We start from the raw sequence: 26,680 nt of genomic DNA, 5'->3' as shown, positions 1-26,680 counted from the left end.
AGCTCATATATCCAAGTCCAACTAAACATACGGAAGACCATGTGGTAGTCAGGCCCTGTCTGTCATGTCTAAATTGTAAACTAAACTATATGTTTTTCTGACTTGCAAATATATGTCTTTCTGTTTTTTTTTCTTAAATTTCTAAATTCTAAATGAATATTTCCAAATTATTGCATAAGAAGAGCAATTTTTGTTTTTGTTTAAAGAAGAGCAAAATAGGGCAAAGATTATCAAAATACTGTATTTAAGATTTTTTCCCAAATTTGAGCATGAAATACGGGATACTATTTAGGATATTTCTCATCATCTAATTTTTCTTCCTGATAAAGTAAAAAAAATTAACCAATTATAAAGGACTTCTTCGTGTTGATAAATTAAACTTTATATTAAATGAAAGTTGGATAAATCTAACAAAACAAAGGGAAATTGCCTAATATGTGTTCGTTCGTGCGGGTAGGAAGCTGACACGTGTGACCTAGTGTTTCCCGCCGTAATCGACAGTTGCACACTCACTCCCCTCCCCTTTATTAAATACCCTCACGACGATTTGGATATAAACCCTAAAACGCGTTCTCACTCAGAAATCGAAATCGAGTTTGCTGCGCGAATATGGAGCTTCGTTCTCGCAATAAGCGCTCTCTTCCATCCAACCAAGGTACTCTCGATTTCCCCAACAACCACCACCGTAACTACTACTCTCTGTTTCCTCCGATCGTCTCCGTTTTCCCGATTGTCAGAACAATAGATCTAAGCGCTACTCTCACATTGTTTTATTGTAAGTATAATTATCTTTCCGTGTTCTTCTTATGAAACAGAGAATCTCTACGAAGACGAAGTCGATGAAACACATGTTGCTATAATTTCTTCAGATGACGATTCAAACGACTCTGAGTTTCAAGGTAAATCTGTTTTAACTTTTTACTGATAACTTTTTTACTATTTTGCTTGCGACATAAACTCTAATTATACTAATAGAATCGTTCATTAGTCAAAACTAGCAAAAGTAGTTTCAGAGGATATTTAAATGATATATGAACAATGAACATAGGCGATGAAGAGGAGGATAAGGAAGATGATGATGATGATGGTAATGATGATTTACCAAATCATATACCCGCCCCGGCTCCTCCCCCTGTCCCTGCTTTTGTGCCATTGCCATTGCCATTGCCATTGCCAAGAGGCATTAAAAGGAAGAGCACACGTGTCACCAGAGAGAAAGGCACCCTCTTGTGGGAGATTTGGGAGAAAGAGGATCAGAGATGGATCACCGAACACATGACAGAGGACGTCGACTTGAATCAGCAGAACACATTAATCGCCGAAACCGCCGAGCCGCCTTCCGATCTGATCATGCCCTTACTAAGGTACCAGAAGGAGTTCTTAGCGTGGGCTTCGAAGCAGGAGCAATCAGTAAAGGGAGGCATTCTTGCGGACGAGATGGGGATGGGGAAAACCATACAAGCCATCTCTCTCGTTCTCGCCAAGCGTGACGTCGACAGGGCGGCTGTTTGTAAAGAAGCGGTGGGGTGCACGCTTGTGCTTTGTCCTCTCGTTGCTGTCTCTCAGTGGTTGAGCGAGATCGAGAGGTTTACATCCCCCGGAAGCACCAAGGTGCTTGTGTACCATGGGGCGAAGCGTGAGAAGAATGCTGAAGAGTTCAAGAAGTATGACTTTGTGTTGACGACTTATTCGACCGTTGAGAATGAGTTCAGGAAGTGCATGATGTCTCCCAAGGAGCAGTGTGAGTATTGCAACAAGTCGTTTTATCCTGCCAAGCTTATTATACACAATAAGTATTTTTGTGGGCCCCACGCTGTGAGAACGAGTAAACAGTCTAAGCAGCAGAAGAAGAAGGTCGCTACAGCGGCTGCTACGTCGTCCAAGCAAGGCAAGGAAGGTGATGAAGGAGAAGGTAGCAAGACGAAGCGATCCAGGAAGAAGAGTAAAAAAGCATTAGAGGAAGATCAGCTTGGTTCGGTGGATAGAAAGAAGTCTCTTTTGCATTCTATTACGTGGAACCGGATCATTTTGGATGAGGTGAGTACAAGACTTGTCTCTTTTTGTTTTTTGTCAGATATTAAGTGGCTTGATTTTATAGATATGACTTTGGTTACTATCTATACCAGGCTCATTACATCAAAGAAAGGCGTAGCAACACTGCGAGAGCTGTTTTTGCTTTGGAGGCTACCTATAGATGGGCTTTGAGTGGTACTCCGTTGCAGAATCGTGTTGGAGAGCTTTACTCTCTGGTTTGTTAGTCTTATCTATGGCACTTAAACACTATCGCCAACATCGCTGACTTTAACTATTTTGTTTTCCTCAGATTCGCTTCCTGCAGATTCGTCCATACTCGTATTACTTTTGCAAGGACTGTGACTGTAGAATCCTTGATTACACGTAATTTTTTACCAAATCCTAGATTCCTAACTATTTTCTCCTTTCTCTTCAGTTTTATTAGCTCATAATAATGTCTGCTGTTTGATCTCCTTTTGTCTGCTGCCTTTGATTGTAGTGCGCATGTAAGCTGCAGCAGCTGCACTCATAATGCAGTGCGGCATTTCTGTTGGTGGAACAAGGTAAACTATGAGTTGCCACTTTCTTTATATTTACCACATTTTGTAAAGCAGGATCACCATTTTATACTGGTCTTGTCTAGTCCTTATGATTTTTTTTTGTTATTTCCAATCTTGCTAGTATGTGGCCAGACCAATAACAGCATATGGAGGCCACGAAGTGGGTAAGAGAGCCATGGTTTTGCTTAAACACAAAGTTCTGAAAGACATCCTCATAAGACGTACTAAGCTGGGCCGGGCAGCTGATCTTGCCCTTCCTCCTAGATTCGTATGTTGCTTTGTCTCTCTTGTCTGATTTAAATGAAGCTCACTATTGTTGCTTCCTAGCTTCACCTTTACATATAAGTTCTACTTCTTGTAGATCACATTGAGGCGGGATTCACTAGATATAAAAGAGTTTGATTACTATGAATCACTATACCAAAACAGCCAAGCGCAATTTAATACGTTAAGTACCTTCCGTTCTATATGCTTTTCCACTCTTTTGCTCCTTTGTTCATGTAATAGAATTTTATTATTGACTGTGCCATGTACATTTCTGTGTTGCAGGTATATTGAGGCTGGGACATTGATGAATAACTATGCACATATATTTGATCTTCTCACTCGTCTGAGACAGGTGTGTGACATCTACAGTTCTCTGGCTTGGCTAATAACCAACCAATGCACTTTCAGGATGATATGGGTATAGGTTTGTGATGTATTTTCTCTGTAATCTTTTTTTGCAGGCTGTTGATCATCCATACCTTGTGGTGTATTCCGCTTCTAGTGGAGAAAACGCTAACTTGAATAGTGAGAACAAAAAGGAGCAAGAGTGCGGTCTCTGCCACGAACCGGCTGAGGACAGTGTTGTAAGTGTATCAGTTTTTTCGATCTTTTTTAATTTCTCTTTATCTTGTCACTTAGTTTCTCAGTAACCTATACTTTGTTCAGGAATCTGTTAGACTTCTATTGCTGGACTAACTTGTTGGATTAATATTTTCTTTGATTTTTAACTGTGAAGGTAACTTCCTGTGCACACGTGTTCTGTAAAGCTTGTTTGATTGATTTCTCTGCATCCCTGGGACAAGTCAGCTGCCCGACATGCTCAAAACTACTGACTGTGGATTGGACTACCAAAGCTGGCACAGAGCAACATGCAAACAAGACAACACTAAAAGGATTTAGAGCCTCAAGCATCTTAAATCGGATAAAGCTCGATGATTTTCAGACAAGTACAAAAATAGAGGCTTTGGTATGTGCTCTTAAATATATGTCTCTCCTCTTCAAATAGTGCACCCTGTTAAGTTTCTTTGGCACTTTGAGCCCTTTCTTTATAACCATGTTGTGATCATGTTTGTATGCAGAGGGAAGAAATAAGGTTCATGATTGAAAGAGATGGGTCTGCTAAAGCAATAGTTTTCAGCCAGTTCACATCCTTTTTGGATCTGATAAATTACACCCTCGGGAAGGTAAATATTAAGAGCATCCTACTCTACTCCGGCTATGTTATTCTTCAACATTGGTTTTAATCAGACTTTTTTTATTACAACACAGTGTGGGGTTGGTTGCGCTCAACTGGTGGGAAGCATGTCCATGGCAGCTAGAGATGCTGCCATCAATAAATTCAAAGAAGATCCAGATTGCAGAGTTTTCTTAATGAGTTTGAAAGCTGGAGGAGTTGCTCTCAACCTAACAGTCGCCTCACATGTAAGTGTCTAGATAGATAACAACTATGGAGAGATATGCCCCTATTCAAAATTTGTTCTCCACATTGGTTAAAACTCTGTAGGTGTTCATGATGGACCCGTGGTGGAACCCAGCGGTTGAGAAGCAAGCGCAGGACAGAATACATAGGATCGGACAGTACAAGCCGATCAGGTTACGCTTTAGTTCTCCTAGGAACTCTATATTTGTTGGTGAATGTACGTAAGAATAATCTTTGGATACATGTGTTATAGGGTTGTGAGATTCATAATAGAGAACACAGTGGAGGAAAGGATCCTTAAGCTTCAAAAGAAGAAGGAACTTGTGTTTGAAGGGTGAGTAATAGATTCCCTACTTCTGTTTCTATTTCCGAACATAAAACTATTATAACTTGAGGTTATCATGAACACTCTTTTTGTGTCATTACAGGACCGTTGGTGGTTCTCAGGAAGCCATAGGAAAGTTGACCGCAGAAGACATGAGGTTTCTGTTTACCACCTAACTTAATCTAGTAACAACAAAAAGTATTCGTGTGTATAAATTAATCATAAGATATGCTACCGTAAACCCGTTTTCACCTTTGTTTTATCTAAGACATTTGATGATGTAGCCATTGATGATAGTCTCTTGCAAGGAATGTGTTTTAATAGTTGAATGAGGTTTAGTAGTATAATAAGGTAGGTTTTCAAACCTGTCAATTATTTTATCAAATGATAATTAGATTTGTGTGGAAGCAAAGACATAAATGAATGAATCATCAAAATGACCTAACCAAAGCTTTACACACAAGAAAAAAGAAGAAAAAAAAAAGAGTGAAAGTGCGAATCCTTAACAAAGATTCGTAAGGAATCTTTTTCAGTTTGCATAAACACTCGACGTGACCAACTAACCAACCAACAAACCAGTTTGGGCGGTTCGGCATCTTTTGTCGCCTTCATTTCTCACTTTCCATACAAGCTAAAATCATTGCAGTCCACAAATCCTCCTTTAGTATGCTTACCACAAATCTCACTCTTTTACCTAACTACTTCGCTTCATCTAGTTTCATACAGTTGTAGTCACAAAACATATTGGCAAAAAACTCATACCATTTCTGGCATATATGCTTGGTCTATAGGGAGCGTTTAGACGTAAAATGTCAAAGTTCAACGTCACATTTGTTTTCACTATATTTGTTTAATAATAATCAACAACATAACTTTGGGATCATGGGAATTTTTTTTCAAAAAAAAAATGATGAATTAGTAAATGTATGTACATGAATTTGATCTAGGTCTCAAACATTCTAACCTACTTACATTCATTCAAATTCAAAATTTTCAATTACCATAAAACAATTTTCACTAAATTCAAAATAATCAACACAGCCTCATCATGTGACCGACTAATCATTATTCCGTCGAACCGTGATCCAATCTTCACCGCCCATATCCCACGTGGGATCCACCACAGCCTGACCAATCCAGCTTAGTACTCCAATTCTCTCCTCGTGGCACTCCCACCAGCTTGGACGCTCCTCCTCTTCCACTGACCTCCAGAACATTTGATCCGTCACGCTTGTCGGTGAGTTCGTAACCAAACCCGTTACCAGTTCCGGTTCAGTATCCGGTTTGGTTATCAAGAACGGATGGTTTAATAATTGCGTCGCTGTCCATCTCTCCTTCGCATCTCTTCTCAAACACTTTCCCAAAAAATCCTTTGCTTGTTCCGTAAGCGAGGAAGGCAGCTCAGGCGACTCACCCATATAACCGACCCGGTAGAGAACCGAAACCGGGTTGGTCGAATCCGCCCCACTCCACGGAGGCAAACCGGTGACCATCTCTATCACCGTACACCCCAACGCCCAAACGTCACTCTCCTTCCCTTGCCTCTCTCCACGCGCCACCTCCGGCGCCATAAAAGCCGGAGTTCCTCTAACCGGTTCGGTCAACTCCGGTTCGACCCACTTCGCGCAGCCGAAGTCGGCGATCTTGGCCTCTCCGTTCGCTCCGACGAGCACGTTGCTCGCCTTGATGTCGCAATGCGCGATCCCCTTCGAGTTATGAACGTACTCCAGACCAAGAAGTATCTGGCGCGTGTAGCTCACCACCCGAGGCTCGTCGATGAAACCGCCGTTCTTGGCCGCCACGTCGGCCAGCGTTCCGTACGGTGCGTACTCCATGAGAAGGTTGTAAGTAGCTAAGGCCTCTTTCGTAACTTCGCATCCTCTGTATCCGATGACGTAAGGAGAATTTAGAGAGGAGAGGATTTTAGCTTCTCTTTGCAAAAACTCCGACTGGTGAAACTCGGCAGATTTCACGGCGATGGTTTCCCCGGAGTCTTGACAAGTGGCAGAGTATACGGTGGCTGAGGAGCCACGGCCTAATGGTTTTCCTCTCGTCCAATTCATTTATTGTTTGTTTGTTAATGTTTGTTTGCTTTCACTCTGTTATCTCAGAGAAGGTATATATATAAGGAAGGGAAATGATATTTTTCATTTATTTTCTTTGTAATTAGAGAAAGTGTATACTTTTGGTAACATCGAGTTTTAACTACCAACGCGAAAATAAAATGGAATAAGTAATTGTATAAGATGATGTCGTCTGTACACGTGGAGTTTTGAGAAAAAAGTCGATTACCAATTTTTTGTGATTATATAACAAACAAAATGTGTATAAAGGAGAAACTCAAGAAACGTGAGCAAAGAGGAGTGAGGTGGCAGTGAACGTATCTAACGAAAGGTTCGATAAGAAGTGACGTGACACTTGGTTAGGAATGGTAGAGTGCTTATTGGTCTTTCTAACGTCTGTGAGTCTAGAAAGTGATGACGTGTCGAGATTCAGGTAGTCAAATAACTATTTTGTTTCTGTTCCGACCGGAGTTCCGTATATGTCTCGAGCAACGTGTCGTCAGAGTTAGGAGGCTACGAGGTGTCGACAAGTGTCCAAATCTTTCCTTTGGCTTCTTTTAGGTAAACAATACTAGTTTATTCTTTTTTTTTTTTTTTTTTTAAACTAAAAAGGTTAAACCCGGGTCAATGATGACACAATCCTAACCTCCGGGTGGAGGTACAGCCCACAGATAGACCCTCTCCTGGGCATTCAAATGAGTCGAAAGCAATAACTCATATCCGTGTGGCCGATGGAGTTTGAACCCGGATTTACCTTATTGGGTTTCTTAATTCCCTCAAACGCAAAAGAAAGTGATTTATTCTTTATTTTAGGTTCACATGAATTAGGTAACATACAAAAAATATGGAAAGGAGACGTACGGATATTTGTTAGATTTGAAGCTTGGTCGATAGTATTTATGTTCTTAATATTTGGAGATTTTTCGTCACATTTCTTATAAAGATATTTGTAAAAGCAGTAAAATCATAAGCAAAAGCAAGCAAGCATTAAGGCACGTATGCTGGGTACATGTACAGAACATGCATAGGTTTTTGATTTTTATGAAAACACAAATGCCAAAAGAAACTGAAACATTTGTTAGTCTCTAAGAAAAAAAACACGCTGTTATAATATTAATATTTTAACTCTTTTTGTAAAAAAGGTGTAGGTTGGTTATTATTTTCAAATTGACAATAATTTTAAAGAGCGGAATAAGACTAAGAAGAGCGTTGATAAAAAAAAAAAGACTAAGAAGAGCAGTGGCTTTACCAACTGTCAGCTGGGATTAATTTTGAATGAAACTAGCAGCCATCATTAACTCATTAACCAAACTTTCTATTAAATATGTGAGTTTTAATCAATACCTGAATTTTGTAAGAAGAAACTACATGATGAGTTTACCTAAATGAAGTGTACTGTTGGGTAGGGAGATAGGGAAAACGAATTTGGTCAGGCATTTACGGCTGTCCACTGCGATACGCACATTCACAGCTCATATGCACATGTACGCTTTATTATTAACCACATGCAAATTAACTACCACCTTCACATGTTTTTAAACATTTACGTTTTTATAAGAAAAAAATATTGTAGTATTACTATGATTTTTAATACAAAAATTGGCTACCTGAATTTGATCTACGCATAAATCTAAGCATTTGAGTATTTGTAGTCACCATGTGAATTTTCAAAGGGTGCATGCTAGCTTGCGTATAGTGTTCAATGGAGCTTGCTAAATTTTTCAACCTACATGATAAACATATTTAATAGGATTTATATTAGATCTATGTATAATTTTAATGACACCGACATGCTGCTAAGAAGCGGCTATGCCTACCACATCAATTGGCACTAGCAGTTGAATAGCACTTTTGAAATTTGGAGGTAGTGACATATTAGTAATATTTCGTTAGAGATATATCTTCTGTTGAAAAGGAAAGAATGAAAAAATGTTCCTACTACGTTGTTCAACATCAAAGCTTTTCCTTCCTGTACGTGCGCTTTTAAGGCGTGTGAGTGTAGGGATCAGTAACACGTAGCACATGAATACAAGGAGAAGTGGAAAGGGTTCTTCTAAATGATGAGAGGCATCCTACTTCAAGCAACAACCTACTCAATTCAATTCTGAAATTGCTTTTGCATAGTAAAAGAAACCAAAGTGAAAGGTGAAAATTTGTATAAGGTGAAAATTGTACAAGGTGAAAATGGGTATACAATTTCTAAAAGAAAATAAAAAAATCTTATATATATATATATACATATATTGATATATCAAAAGGAACAGATAACCTTTTAAGAATATGATTTTAGGTCCTTAACTTACTAGAACAAAAAAAAGTTGTCTATGCTTCATTTTTTTGGAGGAAAGCACGAGAATTAAAAAATCACTTTTCTCTTAAAAATACTTTAAAAAAATATAAATTAAAAATAATGTAACTAATTATAATTGAAAATATATAATCTAATTGGTTAAACTTTTTTCAATAGAATTAAAATTGACATAAATATTAAAACATCATCTATTATGAAGCAACAATATTTTTTATAAAATATCATCTATTATAAAACGAATAGAATACTATTTATAATTAGTATATATGTGTATAAGCTAAAAACTAAGGCTGATGTTATGCAAGGCAAACGCAGGATAGAGCGGTTATGTTGCTTCAAAGTACAAACTTTTGATGTCAGTTTCAAAGACAGATTAAAGAGTATGATATAAGTAACTCATATATTCTCTCTGTTATAGGACAAAACGACTTGAACTTTCTTTTTGATTATCGAGAATGATGATGACATTATACATTGTTTTGGTCAAATGATGATATTACATATCAACTTAATGTATTAATATTAAATAAACCAAATGCTACTACTATATATAAACAATGATGAAGAAGCAAAACTACATAATGAAAATATAATTATGGCCAACTGCCGACTCGGTTTTGGTTAATATACCAGCTTAAATGCTTGTAAAAACACATTTGATGGAGAATAAGTGTGAAAAAATACGAGTGTATACAACTGTAGAAAAATATGTAACATTCAATTCAATTTATTCTAATGTGGCTCGAAGGTGAGTAAGTGAACCGGTTAGCTGAGGTTGTTTCTGTCTACCGAATTACAATCCAGTTTGAGTTTGGGGGTGTATGTAGGTGTATGGAGACTGAATCGCTTTATTGTAGTGTGTGAGTGTAACTATTCATACCAGTTGTTTTTCTGTCAGATCTTTTCAATTTAGGACTTTAAATGATTTTGCTTTTGAAGTACGAAGAAGTTACTACATAACACATCAGTCACTGACTGCCTCAAAACCCTACGTGGCAAAACGTCATTCAGACTATATTTTCAGGTTGTGATTTATCAACAATACCACAGCCAATGAAATCCCAAACGATCATTTCATATGATTTACAGTATTAAAGTATATGAGAGAATTATTATTCTAAAAAGGTATTGCTAGGAGAAGTTGAGAACTATCAAACTGTAAGTGTCAATAAAGTTACAATTATATACTGACAAATCACACTAATTCATCTGGTCATGGTTTATTAGTTACCAAGCAATATCAATTCTATATAATTCACAGGCGTGTAAATACAAATAAGTATTATCACCTTAATTGAGTAGTTATTCAATATTCATTTTGAGGTACAAAAGAAGTATATGGACTAGAATTAACTAATTATTCATAGAAAGATAATTTGATGCGTGGCTTATAAGTTACTAATAAAACTAAGTGGATTCTCCAACAACAAGCAATTCACTTGTGTTTTGTCATGCTTATATTTAGTTACATCACGTAACCTACAGTATTTCGTTGACAAAAAAAAAAAACCTACAGTATTTATTAAAATATAATTTCTCAGAGCAAAAACACCGTCCATTCTATCACGTTTAATAAGTTTCTGTTTTCTTTATATAATATTAATTTTTTTTTTGAATATTTATAACATTAAATTTTTGGTAAAGCTTATTCGTTGAAATAATGTTTATATATTGATGAGAAAAAGGTGAGATGCTAAAGAATTATGTACATTCATATCATCTCAACCTCCATCTTTTACAAATAGATAACGTGTATCATGTGGATACACATAGTTTACAATATAATATTGTTGCTGGTGAAACCTCGAGAAAACGATTGATTTAACAAAGTTTCGTCGGTTCTACATGTTTTTATTTTTAACGTGTGAATTAAGTGATGAAGTTAATGTATCTCTGTAGTTCTTAAGCTTTCTTTCTTGATACAGAGATGAAATCATCATATCGTTTTCTATTAAACCTTCGCCTTTTGTGCAGTTGTCAACAAAAAAAAGTAGCTGATCGATCAGTATTGATAAATACATGGCAAATTTTAATATAGATCATTTCATTACAGAACATAAAGAAACATGATGATTAATTTTGTATATCATAACACAAACAACATAATCTTATGCATTTTCTTTTTTCTAAATGAACTCACAACCTTGATACTTCAGGGACTAGGAGCCTAGAACATTAGGTCTAAAGAGGCCCAATGGGTGCACCGGTAATGAATCAATGGACCATGCTACTGGTAGACTAACATCATTTCTCGGCGACAACGCCAGCAAAAGGGATATTTGGAGTTATTGAAAATGAAATATATATAACAATCTTTCTAGCCCCCAAGAAAAACATGAGGCGAGAGAGAGAGACAGTACAATGTATTAATATTACTCTGCCTTGGTGATTGGAGGTACAGAGAGTTTGGTCTCGAGCATAAACGAGAGATCATGCATCTGTGAGATCAGCTCCTCCGCAACATCACTCTTTGACTTGTGAGATGTTGTTGTGCTTACAAGATCAAGTGTTTGATCTTTACCATCAGGATCACTGGTTCTGAAAACAAAGCGAAAAGAACACAAAAGAGCACAACATGTTAACTATGAAATGAAGATTGCGTACATATATTAGAGAACAAGAAGTTTAGGAGTATATAAGAAACCTCTCTAAGGTGGAGGTTCCAGAAGGCATGGCTTGGCCTCCAGTACTTTCCGGAAAGCAATCAAAAGCAAGGTCACTGCGATGGCTACTATCCCCAAACAAGTTCATTTCCGGATTCAGCTCAGCAGATGAATACACATGGTTCGTGGGAGGCTGCACAGGTGTTTGCAAAACGGTTGAGGATGTGAAAGTATCCCAAGTCCCAAAGAGATCATCTTCTTGACCTTTGCCTATGTCAGATATCACGCCTGCTGTACCAGTATTCTGCATCTCATCTTTGCTCCGCTCATTAACATCGTTCTTAACAAGCGCCAGCCCATCAAATATCTCCTCCTCTTGGGAACTTTCCATGGTTCTTGAAAGCAGATTACTAGGAGTCTTGGAGTTAACTGAGCTTGCAAAATCATTCCAGTCATCGTCACCATCATTATCATCTGTAGGTGTCTGCTCAAGGGCTTTCTTTTCACTGGTTTGCCAAAGATCATCTCCCATCCAATCAATATCCATGGATGAACTTACATTGCCTCCCACAACTTGTCCCTCATGGGAAGTCTGGTCGTTGTTTTGAGTCTTGCCAGTAACATCACCAAACAAATCATCTTGCAGCCAATCACCAGCATTGGAAACATAAGCAGTTGAAGAATCTGCTGGTTTTTCATAGAATAATTTTTTTCCGGAACCAAAGACAGAATCCATATGAGCAGACAGATCAGCCGGAGAACTTACAAACGGATCGCTACTAATCTTTTCCTGGGAGACAGATTGAAAGTCAGAATCCCACGTAGAAGAAGAGGCAACAACCTTGTCATCGAAAGACTTGATCCCAGCATTTGACGATAATGCTGCCTCAAACAAACCAAAATCTTCATCCTCTTTAGAATCACTATTTCTCTGACCATCTCCACCACCCTCGAACAAACCAAGATTAGCATCCGCTTTCAAAGCACTATTTCTCTGAGCGTCTTTACCCTGAAACAAACCAAAACTCTCATCGTCTCTGAAAGAACTATCTCTCTGAGCATCTTTCCCCTCAAAGAAACCAAAACTCTCAGTGTTTTCAGAAGAACTAGTCCTCTGCTCATCTCTCCCCTCAAACAGGCTAAGGCTTTCACCCTCTTTAACAGGGTGCTGCACATCTTTTTCCTCAAAGAACCCAAAGTTCCCCTGCTCTGCTAAAGAAACACCATCCTGAGCATCTCGTCCCGCAAACAAACTAAGATTCTCATGTTCTCCAGATGTAACAATCTTCTGCGCATCTTTTTCACTCTTCTGTGATTCAGAAACTCCCTGACTCTTTACACCATCATCAAATAAGCTAAGACTACGTGGATCCTTAAAATCATCCTCCTCAGGTTTGCTCTCTACCGTATCCACTTTAGAAAGATCATCAACACTAATCCCTCCTAAATCCAAACGGTTCTTCTTCCGCATTGATTGTCCATCATCAACTCCATTGTTTAAAGTCTCTCCTTCTCTTGCAATCCATTGTACTCCAAAATCAAGAAACTCAGACAGAGCAATCCCCTTTGCCACAGGCACCTTAGCTCCCATTCTTGATCCATTCGCCTCCTTGAGTGGCTCTACCATCTCCTGCATAATGAAGTTTACAATATCACAAGGCAAGATCATTGAAATTCAATTTTCTCAGCAATGCACAATCAACAGAGCGTTTGAACGATGAGATTCGATTGTTTATTTACCGATCCGTCCAGATCGAGAGAGCTGAGAAACCATTTGTAACCACAAGTGGATGTGAACTTGATTGGATCAGGAGGATTCTCGCTCGTGCGTTGCTGCTTGCCGCAGAAAACGCAGATCAGAGACTCGATCCCTCGCAGAAGCTTTCCTTTGCAGTTACGGCAACGGAGGAGGTGAGGAGCCGAAGCGTCGAGCTCCGCGATTGCCTCCGGAGCTGTGGGAAGGGTAATGAGGGTAGAGGAATCCGTGTAATCGCCGAGAGAGGAGAGCTTGGCCTCGTTTCGAAGCGAGACCTTGAGTCGGTTGATCAGATCCAACGAGATCTCCGTCGCCATTTCGTAAGGAATCTTAGAGTTGGAGACCTGCCATGTGAAGGAGGCACTCGCTTTCAGAGATCAATTATTAACCAAAGATAACCGAGACAATTGAAACCGGTACCGGTTTGATTAGATTTGGTTATCTTTTAACTGTTACCGCCCGATTGGTTTGTGTAACTAACTTTTATATTCCCTTTTCTCTATGTAAATAAATAACTGTCGATGAAGATAAACGAGTATTACGACTATTAAACATACTAGATAATCACCCGCGCTACGCCGCGGTTTTTCTATAAAATTAAAATTATCACTACAATTTATTTTGATCTTTAATAAATAAAATATTTCCCGATATTGTAAACATAATATTTCTTAAACATTCACATAGGTTGCATGAAAATTCAGATATAGATACGTTTCAAAAAAGTTTTGGAATCAAAATCTTTTGGAAACTCGTAAAAACTCATTAGAAACTCGTTTTTGAAAATTGTATTTTAAAAACTGAATGGAGACTTGCGTTTCCACTTTAGAAGCTTGTAATTTTGTTTTGGAAATGTGAAAAATGCTTTTTAAAACAAATTTTGTAACTTGTATCTTTATTTTGAGTTAAGCTACTCAATATTTAAGTATTGGATATCTGCTATTTTAAAATTTTGATATGATTTTGATGTTTAACTATTATATTTTTTTCATTTTTATATACTTAACATAAAATTGTTATTTGTCAATTTTTATTCTTTGATATACTAAACAGAAAAATAATTGTACTCATATATCAGTTAATTATATATGTATATACATATTAATTATTAACATTATCATTCTTAAAAAAATAAATCATGTTTCCGTGTTTCAAAACGTCTCGTTTCTGCGTATTCATTTCCGATTCCATGCAACCTAGAATTCACATCATAACTATTGTGGTTAGAATTAACTAAATTGCACTGTTTTGATTTTTGAAAATTTGAATTAACCAAAAGGCTTGAACTATAAATCCAAAACTATTTTGAGTGTGTTTCTTTAGTAGCTATGTTTATTTTATCTAAGTTTAGGTTAACTCTTAAACTTACACAATATTTACAATTCAATACCAAAAAAAATTAAATAAATTATCTTTGATTATGAAAAATGACTAATTATTTAAAAATCGAATTCATTCTTCTTTTAATCCAAACTACTTCCTATAATCTAGCTTACCAATAAATGATACTATAAAATTTAATTAAGTTTACACCTTAGTATCTTCCTTTTTTACATTCCTTTATAAACGGAAATATAAATATATATTTTCAATTTCAGACTGATTATAAACTTTTTATAACTAATATAATAAATAGATACGAAATCAATACTATTAATTTTCCAGCATGACCCATTAATAATAGTTGGTTCCAATTTAAAAATATAATTGCATTAAAAATATAACTGTATCACATAAAAATATAACTGTCTTAAACGTAACCATTTTGGAAAAATTTCAACTTCCTCTTAAGGAAAAGTAACCACCTTCCATAACTACTTCAACTTCTATTTTGTGGACTACGTATATGCAACAAACAACAAATATCTAACTCCTATTTGTTATCTAATTATATGGCTAATATACTAACGGACTACTATAACTTATCTAACGAGTTTATCCCTGAAAGATCATATACTACATAGTTCGTATATATGCATGCACAAAATACAGTAGGAATAATAATAAATTTGAAAAGCAAGCACAATCTATGAATACTATATAACAAACAACAAAGTATATTATTTGGAAATAAAACTATTTATGATAACATTATTATGGAAATATTATTATAAAAATATGTACTTATGAAAAGATCAGTTATAGAAAAAGATATTATAATAGTCAATATGGTACTTCCCCATTCATCAATACATGGTGTTCTTGATTAATTCTTACTCTATACAGTGAGGATGACGGTTTTTATTTAACAAGTTTTAACTAGGTTATTCGATTAATAAATATTTATTAAATATAATTTTATTTAAAGTTATTGAAGAGCATATTAATCCATTTATTTTATATATATATATTTATATATATATAACAGAATATATTAAAAACAAATTCCAATTTTTTTAAAAAATGATTTTTTTTCAAATAAAGGGTGGGAAAATTTTTTTATTCATAAATTTATGATTAGAAAATTAATAATAAAATAGTAATAATTAATTTCAGACATATTTACAGATAAAATGCAAAACAACACTATCTATTCGCTTCAAGTACAGATCAAGATCTAATATAGGTCTAACATTTTACCGGACCCGAAGAACCAACCTAGAACGGATCCGAAAATACAGGTTCAGATTCGAGTCTATGCTAAAATATTTATTGGATCTTTTTTTATGGGGACCCACAAGTCTCGGTTTGGATCTACGTCCTACAAGAGATCCAATCGGGTATTCAAAATACTAAAAAATTATTATATATTAGGTAAATTTGGATGATTGTGTGTATTTTGGATATTTCAGATATTTTTTTTTTAAATTTTGGGTTCAGGCTTTTAGGTATAAATTTAGGTTTCGGGTAAATTTTAGATTTCCAAAAATATAATTTGGGTGTTTGGGTAAAATTTGAGATACCTTTCGGGTTTTCGGATCTGATTTTGGGTAAGTTTCAGATATATTTTCTCCAGGTATTTTTAGGATTTGCAGGTACTTTTTGAGTTTTCAAATTCAGTTTGGATATGTCATGTTTTTTTCGGGTCCTATTATCCAAATCAACCCGAATTCGAAATAAAACTGAAATTACGAGTGTTTTACGTATATTAGAATTATATACCTGAACCGACAAGAGTTTGACAAGATCTGGGCCGAGTAAACCTGAAAAACTATAGATGTCTATATGGATCTAAATTTTCAGGAACCAAAAGATGCAGACCCAATAAGACCTGATCCGAGGACCGGATGTCTAGGCCTAATCTGAATATATAAATATGATTACAAAAAATAGATTTATAATTATAAAGAAACGAGTATATGCCGGCCAACTTTAAATTACTACTAGATTTTAACCCGCGCTGGACAGCGCGGATATTGTTTTGTTTATTTTAAAATAATTATTAGTGGTACATGATATATTTGTATTATTTTTATGATTATAGATGGGTAAGTTTTAAAGATATATTGAATTGTGATGTTATTACATAATATTGTTTGCATGGTGTTCTTTTGGTGTTCAAAGATTTTCAATGTTGTACATAGTGATCTTTTTCCGTATAATGTTAGATGTTTCTTTTATAATATTTGATAATAAAAATGTGTGATTGTTAATTTATTTTCTTATAAATATATTTATATGTTATTAAATATATATTATCAACATATTCCGCTCAAATATTTTATGGATATACTCTTAAGATAATAAGTTGGGGAAAAAATTAAGATATAGTTTAATATGTTTTTAAATATATGGTCAATTTAAATAAACCGAAATTAAATTATATAATTTTAGTATATTTTTATGGGTATTATTTTTTCGTATATATATCCTCTTTATAATTTAAGATGTGAATATAATATACATTTCTTTTATATTTTTGACATATATATGAAATAATTAGACAATTGTGTGATAAATACTTAAATTTAGCACACAACTGAAACATAATTGTTACTAACCATATAGTTTTCAGAAAATTATAATTGTTGGTAAAGAATTGGCCCATTAGTTCTAAACGTTTTGGTTTGATCAAAATGTACATTAAGCCCACAAGTTTTTTTTTGAACGTGTGGGAAGGAAGGTAAATGACCTTTAACGTTATCTCAAAAAATCAAAAAAATCTTTAACTGTACCATTTATGATTAGTTTTAATTAACTTGATATGATCCATAAATTATGTAACACACTAACAAACTTCAAACAGGCCAAAACTTAAATGAGAACTTTTATGGTAGATAAAATTTAGGACTCTATTTTAATAGAGTAGATTATTTCTACAGTAAATAAATAGGTTTTGATTAAGATTTATATACATATATGACTACAAAAAATATGATTAAGAAAAAACACAAGTATTACAATTAAATATCTAGAAAAAGTTAAACAAAAAATATACATGTCCTTTTGAAAGGGCGGGTCAGAATCTAGATTTTGAAGACCCGAATGTTCTCAATATTTTAAAAAAATAGTTTCATTTAAAATAAAAAAAATCATATAAACTTTTTAAAATACACAAAAAACAGATTTTATCAATACATAACGGGTCTATGACAAAGAAACAATAGTTTAAAAAATATTATAATTTTTTAAATTAAATACTAAAAATAAAATCACTGTGAATTAATTCACAAGTTTAACATCAGGTTAATAAACAAAAATCATAAAATATTGGTCGAATTATTTGGAGTTTTCAAAATTTTGGTCATATTTAAAATAACAAAAATTATTCATACAATGATTTAAATAAATTTCATAAAATTCTTAACAAATTATAATTTATCAAGGATAAAAATATTCATGACATAAAATTAATATTTTCAACAAAAAATATACCCGCCCTCTGAAGGGCGGGTCAAAATCTAGTATGTGATTAAAATCAGAGAGTACCCATGATTTCTGTAATATCTATTTTCATAATTTTAATAATATATATTGGTAATTAGTTTATTCATTTAAAATTTTAGCATAATATTTTTTAACCATCTGTAGTTAAATTTCCCATTATTTAATGAATAAAAATAAAAACTAAAATAATCAATTTTATAACATATAAATAAAATACAAATTAATCTGTTAATATATTATTGGTAGTCTATTTTAATATAAATAAAATATAATTATTTATAAATATGATAAAATAAATATGATAAGAAATATAGATGATATAATTGATGGTATAAAAACAAAATATAATTTTTTATGTAACAAATAAAAATTTATGTTTTAAAAAATAAAACAATTATATAATACATATAAATTATAAATATATTTTAATAAATTATAAAAAATAACTTAGTCGTAAAAAATGAAAATAAACATCTGTACGGTTACACGGTTCCAAAAAAATATATTTGTGCGGATATACATGTTACATTCTAAAAATATGGATGACATCACAATGCAAACTATAAAATTATTGTATTTAGAAGTATCATATTAAATAATTACTTAAATGGATAAATTTTAAAATATATATTATCTTTAATACAAATGATTATTTATTTATAAAAAAGTAAAAACAAAACCCGCCCGGGTGCGCGGTTTCGGTTCGGTACTTGTCGGATCTGAATAATTTCAGATATATCCAAAATAACCGTAGAAAAATCGATTCCAGTTTGGTTTTAGCTATTTTTATCTGAATAGATCTAAAATGAGTGTTTTTACCAGACTTATTTGAATACTCGAATCAATTATAAGAAAATAAAACTTATAAATATCAAAACTCTAGAATTAAATAAAAGCAGACTTGAATAAATTCACAAGAAAATAAAACCAGTCTTGAACAAACTAAAATCTCCTTTTATTTAATGAGTCTACGAACTAAAGTTCGTGTAGTCGTTCGGATCTCGGGTGATACCCGATCCGACTTGATATCCGAAACATAAATGAAAGCATATTCAATCAAGTATTTCATAATATTCGGATCTGATCTAAAACTCGATTTTTTGGATCGGTAGCTGTTTTGGATCGGTAGCTGTTCGAAACTTTGGGTCCGGGAAATATGGCTATGCCTACTTATACATACATTGTTTTTATGATAGTAACGCTTAGGGCTGGGCAAAAAATCCGAACCCGAAAAACCGAACCAAACCCGATCCAAAAAAGTAGCACCGAATCCGAACCGAAATTGATTAAATATCCGAACGGGTTCAAAATTTTGGTATTTAAAGAACCGAAACCGAACCCGATCCGAACCTAAGTATTGTGGATACCCGAATGTATCCGAAATAAATTTATATACTTAAATATATACATTATTTTATATATAATGTATATTAAAAATATTAAAAATATATAAGATACCTTTAAGTTTTCCAAGATACTCGAAAAATATATGCAAATAGTCAAAAGTAACTGTTTAAATAGCTAAAGTATACTGAAAACACCAAAAATAGTTAAATATCTATTGATTTTTTATCCAAATATTCAAAGAAAACCAATTTATATGTTAAATTAAGATATTTTGACATATATGTTATGAAAATTTATATGTAATATATTATCTCTCTTATAGATTTTGAAAATTTTAAGTATATAATGGATTTTGAAAATTTAAAAACATTTTAAATGGGTTATCCGAACCCGAACCGAACCCGCAAAGATCCGAACCGAACCCGAACCAAAATTTAGAAATATCCGAATGGGACTGAAATATTTAACCCCGAAAACCCGAAACCCGAATGGACTGAACCGAAACCCGAATGGGTACCCGAACGCCCAGCCCTAGTAACGCTATCATTAGTATTCTCTAGTGCTCTCTAAACCGGACTCTCTTTCTTTTGACTTTGTTAAACACATTTCAGAAATCATTTACATTGATATCTCACCAGTCGTAATAATTGCTAAAAAACAAAAAAAAACATTTTTGGACGCCGTGCTTACGAACAATCTTTATCTGCATTTCTTAGTTGATTGGTAGTAGACCTGGTTCGTGTTCAACTGACTTGATGTACTACATAAATCTTTCACCTATATCCATTAAGTTAAAATGCATTCTTGAAGTTCTAAAAACATTTGGTAGAAGTTATATTAACAAAGCGATTGTAAGCTCTATTTCATATTACTCTAAAGATGTGTTGGTTCCAGAAACTATTCTTGTGAACCATAGGGAAAACTCTCTAAACCATGATAATAGTAGTAAAAATGAAAATAATAAATGACCAGTTTGACAATCGAGAAATTATGTTATTCTAGTGAGATAAATAAGAGCTCATAGTTTTAGTACAAGTATACGATATGCCGAGAACAAATTACCTATCCACAACCAAAGTTACCCAAAAGTTACTATATATTCCATTACCAAATGTTTCTGGGCAAAATTATATGTATTATATCTTAGTATAATTTATCAACCCTATCAGTGTTAAACACCAATTCATAGCAGCAGATATCTATCTTTTTCAAAAGGACAGTGAAACTTTAGCTAGAGGTAGGCGATCAAGCACATATACCACTTACATTGATCAACTTAACAGAATTTCTTAATCTGGTGAACATCCATGAAAATATGAGGTTGGATGTTAAACGTAGACGACGCATAGCATCTTCACCTACTTCCTGCAATGTACAAATCACTCTGGTGTTAATGGATTGCACAAACTCTGACCATTTTCACTGTACTTAATCCTGAAATACACTTAACACTATCATAAGAACAACTGCAGAGTCTCCACAAGATCCTGAAGTGATCTAAATCAATAAAGAAAACTAACTTTATGGAAAATAAAGAGAACACAGTATAAACTAATCTATCTTTGGCTCAGACTATTTAGATGCAGAACAAAGCATCATGTCTAACTGTATATCTAGATTCTCAGGAGGAAAGTATATTGTTTAAAGATTATTGATTGAATCTTTAACTTGGTGATTAGGCCTTTGGAGATGAAACGATTGACAGAGGAGATAGTTGCGGTGACTCGAGAGCGTCCATAAGCCAAACATCAAGGCCGTTAGTGGCGAGTTGTGCGATTCCTGAACCCATCTGACCAGCACCCACTACTCGAACACTATATCTGCCATTATCTTCCCCGATTCGCCGGAGATGGTAGGTAGTCTCTCTGCAAACTACAATTGAAAGAGATAAGTTCGTAAGCTTGGCTTGGTCTCTAATGAGCTACGAATAGGAGTGGGTGAGTAGTCGATTTGTCTAACCTTTGATGCTCTCCGGATCCGCCGCTGACACGACTACCTCCTCAGAAGAAGATGCTTCATCTTTGGCATCGTTCCTCATTGACAAACTGATCTCTCTCTCAATATCAAAAAAAAAGTAAAGCAGAAGACAAATCTCAGCCTGTTGTAAAATATAAGAAAACTATATAAGTCGATAGAAGTATATACCCAGAAAGTTAGGGGTGTCAAAATGGGTCAAATGGGTCAACCCAACCCATAATCCAAATGGGTTGACTGTTAAAGGGTCATGGGTCAACCCAATCCATTTATTAAATGGGTTGGGTTGACCTATGACCCATTAAATTGAATGGGTCAGATGGATTAATGGTTGACCCATCAACCCAACATCTTTATAATGAATCATTTTTAAGTTAATACCAATTTGATCGAATTAAAAAAAAAATATTTTCTGCTTTTTTGGAAAATTGTGTTTTTCCGCTTTCGAAAGAAAATTACGTTTTCCGGTTTTGACGGGAAATTGCGTTTTTCTGGTTTTGGCGGGAAATTGTGTTTTTCTCGGTTTTGGCGGAAAATTGTTTTCCCCGGTTTTGGCGGGAAATTGTTTTTCCGATTTTGGCAGAAAATTGCGTTTTACGGTTTTGGCGGGAAATTGCATTTTTCGGTTTTGGCGGGAAAATTGCGTTTTTCCGGTTTTGGCGGGAAATTGCGTTTTCCGATTTTGACAGGAAATTATATTTCTCGGTTTTTTGCGAAAAATTGCAATTTTTCTGTTTTGGCGGGAAATTGCGTTTTTCCGGTTTTGGCGGAAAATTGTGTGTTTCTCGGTTTTGGCGGAAAATTGTTTTTCCCGGTTTTGGCGGGAAATTGTTTTCCGATTTTGGCGGGAAATTGCGTTTTATGGTTTTGGCAGGAAATTGTATTTTTCCGGTTTTGGCGGGAAATTGCGTTTTTCGGTTTTGACAGGAAATTATATTTCTCGGTTTTTTGCGGAAAATTGCAATTTTTCGGTTTTTGCGGAAAATTGCGTTTTCCGGTTTTGGTGGGAAATTGCGTTTTTCCGTTTTTGACGGGAAATTGTGTTTTTCTCGGTTTTGGCGGAAAATTGGTTTTCTCGGTTTTGGCGGGAAATTGTTTTTCCGATTTTGGCGGGAAGTTGTGTTTTACGGTTTTGGCGGGAAATTGCATTTTTCCGATTTTGGCGGGAAATTGCGTTTTTCCGGTTTTGACAGAAAATTATATTTCTCGGTTTTGGCGGAAAATTTCAATTTTCCGGTTTTATCGGGAAATTGTTTTTTTCGGATTTTGGTGGAAAATTGCATTTCTGGTCGTGGCGGAAAATTGTGTTTTTCTGTTTTTTGTGAGAATTTGTTTTTTGATTTTTTTGATTTTTTTAATTAAATTTTTTTAAATGGATCAGATTTGATCCAACCCAATAGACCTATTTAACTTGTTAACCCATTAACTTGTTAACCCATTAACTTGTTAACCCATTAACCTGTTAACCCATTAGCATGTTAACCCATTAACCCATTGAATCAAAAATAAACAGTTCATTTGGGTTAATGGGTCAACTTGGATTGGGTCAACCAATGGGTCATGACCCATTTTGACACCCCTACAGAAAGTTATTGTTTAATGAATTGGTTCTCTTTGATCTCTTATGTGTCGATAACAAAATCTACATGTATTAATAAAATAATTTGATTGGATACTCAAGTTTTTTCAGTTATTGACATGTCTCTCTCACATGTCTCTAAAAATCTGATGTGTCAATACCAGGAGAGAAACTTGCTTCATTACTGTGTGGATTTGCTGTGACGTGTAGATTGTGCAAAGCATGATCCAGAGAGGTGAACGAAGACACTGAGAAGAACTACGCTGAACTTCTAACAGAGGAGGCTAGGAGCTGAAGCTGCGTTCATGGGGCTGTTAGAGGCCAAGAAGGTAACTTCTTCATACCAAAAGGAAGCAGATAAGTGCGGGTATGGAAACATGCGAATAAGCTCGAGAAAAATCGGAGTTAGCACTAGCCGAGCAGAAGAAGCTAACATCTAAGTGGGAAGAGAGAGCTCGTCACGAAGGATGGAGAGAAGGAGCCGCTAAAACCAAAAGCAATGTTCAGGCTGCTGCTTAGGAAACTCTAGGGTTCAGCAACAAGGATCTCTTAGTTCCGTAACGACTCGTGTAACTGTACTAACTAGTTTGTTGACAATATACTATTATACTTCGTAACAAAGCAAATGATAAATATATATGCAGAGTTCTTCTCAACGAAAGCTTCACAAACTAAACTTTCTTGCACAAGACATATGCTTCGCATCAACCTTTTTTAATAATCTCAATTCTCAGATATAGTTAATATTCGGCATTTGTATGGTCTATTCACGCCCATGGCTTACTCGGTTTAGCACTGGATCAGGTTATTAATATCCGGTTCGTCTTTGGATTTGATGGGCATTTGATGGGCTAGACATCTCACTGTCCCAAATCCAAATAAGTTGGTCCAATGTCATATACTCGTGGTCGGCAACATTCCATAGTAGAAAAAAGTATCATATCGGCCGCAAACTAAGAAAACAATCAAATATAATTCACAATATAACCACCAATCCACCATGAACAGTTTAGTTCAATATTTGACATGATGAGATGTTGTCAATTTTGCACCTATTGTCATCTTTTTATTCAAACACTAGATTCTATTATTATCTATCGACCACTAGACCAAGATCGTTTTCACTAGTAAAAGTTATTTTAAAATCGTAGGTTATATTTTATTATTGATGATCATGACTTTGAATTTTAGTCTTTGGAGAAAAAGAAGGTAGAATTTCCGGTCATATTTCTAAAAGGTCAACAGAAAAATGTTACTTTATGGGTAACTTTTGTCTCTTTGTATTTCATATTCTTGATTATGATATTCACACAAAATCATGTCGCTGTTCAGAGCTTCATCATTTTGCATACGAACACTTTCACCTTAAAGCTTCATTATAACTCACGCGCACGACTTAAGTAGTAACTCTGAGAAAATGTTTTACGTTTCACATGTCCAAAAAAAGGGATCAACCAAAGATTACAGATGATATGATTAGTGTATGTGTGTGAACTCCCCCCACATTTATGGCCACTGGATATTTTATTTTCCTTTGGAGTTGAATTTCAAATCGTTGCATCTATAATCAATACTCACTTTTAAACCGGCCATTTTTAGGTGGGAAGTGGGGTTCACAGTTTCACCTTTGTATTTATCACATCCTCTCCATTGCAAATTACTGTCAGCTCCACAAATATTTTTCCTACTTTTTTTTGTAGATCTTTGTTTAATTAGTTAAATTAATGCTAATCAAGTTTCTAGCTAACTGTACACTTGATGACAATAGTATAGTATGCCAGTTTGTACTAAAATAGTAGTGTTGTTGCTATGTTACCGTTTAAATTTTACTATGGTGAATGCTTGTGAATTAAAAATTGTAAAATGATGGTAAATTATAGTCACATAATATTTATACTTAAATGGTACCCCATACTTGTGTAAGTATACAAATTTATGTTGACAAAGATGAAACTTTATGAAGTGGACCATATATGTCTACACCTAATCCCTAAATAAAATGCAAATATATACACCTCCTAACACCACATATGGAAGTTTGTGCATCACAACTTCTTGTTTTTCATAGTCATACTCTCTCTCTCTCTCAAAACAAAAAGAACCATTCTCCAAGTCCCTTACTTAGTTATAAAGTTAGAATATGAATCGGGGTCGTCTTCTTTGCCTCATTGGTTTTCTCTTCTTACTCGTTATTTTATCTAAAGCTTCAAGGATTCACGTTGAAAGACGACGGTTCTCCCCCGAACCATTACCTAGCCAAGAAAGAGGGTTTCTCCCTTCTCAACGCACTCAGCCGGTCGCCGGCGCGGGTGAATTCTTACCGGAGAAACGGAAGGTTAAGACGGGATCAAATCCCTTGCACAACAAGCGATGAGTAAACGTCATATAATTAGTCTTCTTCTTAAACACTCTTTTTCTCTAATTTGTTTACTTAACCACAGAGATATATATCAAATTATGTTCACCTACTACTATACATATATTAATGTAAGATTTATTCAATATTTCTTTATTTTTTTCATTTATATTCTCAGTACTTAGATGTTTATAAGATGATAGAGCATAAATCAATCAGTATTGTTACAGACAGCCTTTTTTCATTATTTATTTTTAACTGAAGAGCAAATGTAATGGCTCTTATTAGGAAACAAATAAAATAATGTAATGGTTTTTATCTCGTTTGATTTAGGCCAAAACCGCAATTATTTATTCGATTATCTCCTCAAGTTCCGTGTTGTTGACCTAAATAAATAATAATTCAACATTGACTTGGGACACCGACGTCGTTTCGTTGCCGTCGAGTCCTGGGAAAGCGGTTGTCCAGGATGTAATTTGACAGAAACAGAGATCTTATATTCTTAAATCTGACCTTTGAAACGGCGTGACAGATAACCGAGTCTACACAGAAACCAGGTATATATATCCCGGTCAGAAACCGAGTCTCTATCAAGGTTGTTTGCTGGAGACATAGGAGTTGCAGCATTGGTGTGTTCTTTTATACTTCCTCGATTTTGGACAGGAATGGAAATATTTGTACTATGGCAAATGTTGATCATGTAAAAATCTTTCTCAAGGTTGTCTGCTATTCCCTGTTAGGACTGCGGTGGTAGTATTTAGAATGAGATTCCAGATTACTTTAGATAACCTTTTTTTGCTTGTTTGTTATGAAAGTTACCAATGGCTTAGGGTTCATGGGTGTACTGTTAACAAGTTCATTCTAGATGTCTGTTATTGGTTTTGATGAGAAGTAATCTTAAGCATTTCACTTTCAGTAAAACTAATATCACGCAATTCTGGCAGTTTTGGTTATAGGTCTAGTACTCTTCCGTTGGTATCTTTCTGTGCAAGTAATGTCTAGGATGGGTTTGTTTATAGTTATCACAAAGGCTTTCAGAGAACAAAGCTTTCGGGTTTAAGGTGAATACAAAAGCAGATATTGTCACCATAAATATAAAAAATGATGAGATTGGTTTGCAAATGTATACAGGAGTTTGATTAGTCACTGAGTTAAAAAAAAAAAGAACTCTGTAATTAGTCATTCTTCTTGCTACTTGTTTGATTAATAATAATGTGATCATTAGCTTTGATCATTTAAAGTAAACACAATCTTATAAAGAGTCTGCACTCACAAGTTG

The 26,680-nt window shown here is 34.7% G+C and overlaps 3 protein-coding genes across 3 annotated transcripts; 1 reads left to right on the top strand and 2 right to left on the bottom strand.

Moving 5' to 3' along the window:
• Positions 1–503: 503 nt before the first annotated feature.
• Positions 504–4,914, top strand: LOC130508605 (DNA repair protein RAD16-like). Its single transcript, XM_057004187.1, has 16 exons — positions 504–655; positions 816–899; positions 1,049–2,037; positions 2,127–2,249; positions 2,324–2,397; positions 2,513–2,576; positions 2,695–2,841; positions 2,935–3,020; positions 3,123–3,192; positions 3,302–3,424; positions 3,577–3,807; positions 3,920–4,024; positions 4,110–4,262; positions 4,345–4,433; positions 4,514–4,594; positions 4,689–4,914. Exons 1-16 carry the CDS (start codon positions 610–612, stop codon positions 4,759–4,761), a joined length of 2,538 nt encoding a protein of 845 aa, XP_056860167.1. The 5' UTR covers positions 504–609; the 3' UTR covers positions 4,762–4,914.
• Positions 4,915–5,440: 526 nt separating this feature from the next.
• LOC130508607 (mitogen-activated protein kinase kinase kinase 18) lies at positions 5,441–6,666 on the bottom strand. Its single transcript, XM_057004192.1, has one exon. The coding sequence runs from the start codon at positions 6,646–6,648 to the stop codon at positions 5,644–5,646; it is 1,005 nt and encodes a 334-aa protein (XP_056860172.1). The 5' UTR covers positions 6,649–6,666; the 3' UTR covers positions 5,441–5,643.
• A 4,503-nt stretch (positions 6,667–11,169) lies between these two features.
• LOC130508601 (uncharacterized) lies at positions 11,170–13,686 on the bottom strand. The gene is made up of 3 exons (XM_057004184.1): positions 13,303–13,686; positions 11,604–13,192; positions 11,170–11,497 (listed from the first exon to the last, which is right to left on the bottom strand). The coding sequence occupies exons 1-3, from the start codon at positions 13,633–13,635 to the stop codon at positions 11,332–11,334; spliced, it is 2,088 nt and encodes a 695-aa protein (XP_056860164.1). The 5' UTR covers positions 13,636–13,686; the 3' UTR covers positions 11,170–11,331.
• Between the last annotated feature and the right edge of the window lie 12,994 nt (positions 13,687–26,680).

This window comes from Raphanus sativus, chromosome 1 (genome assembly GCF_000801105.2).
Source record: "Raphanus sativus cultivar WK10039 chromosome 1, ASM80110v3, whole genome shotgun sequence".
Classification (NCBI taxonomy): Eukaryota; Viridiplantae; Streptophyta; class Magnoliopsida; order Brassicales; family Brassicaceae; genus Raphanus; species Raphanus sativus.
This window is presented reverse-complemented; position numbering and strand designations above follow the sequence as displayed.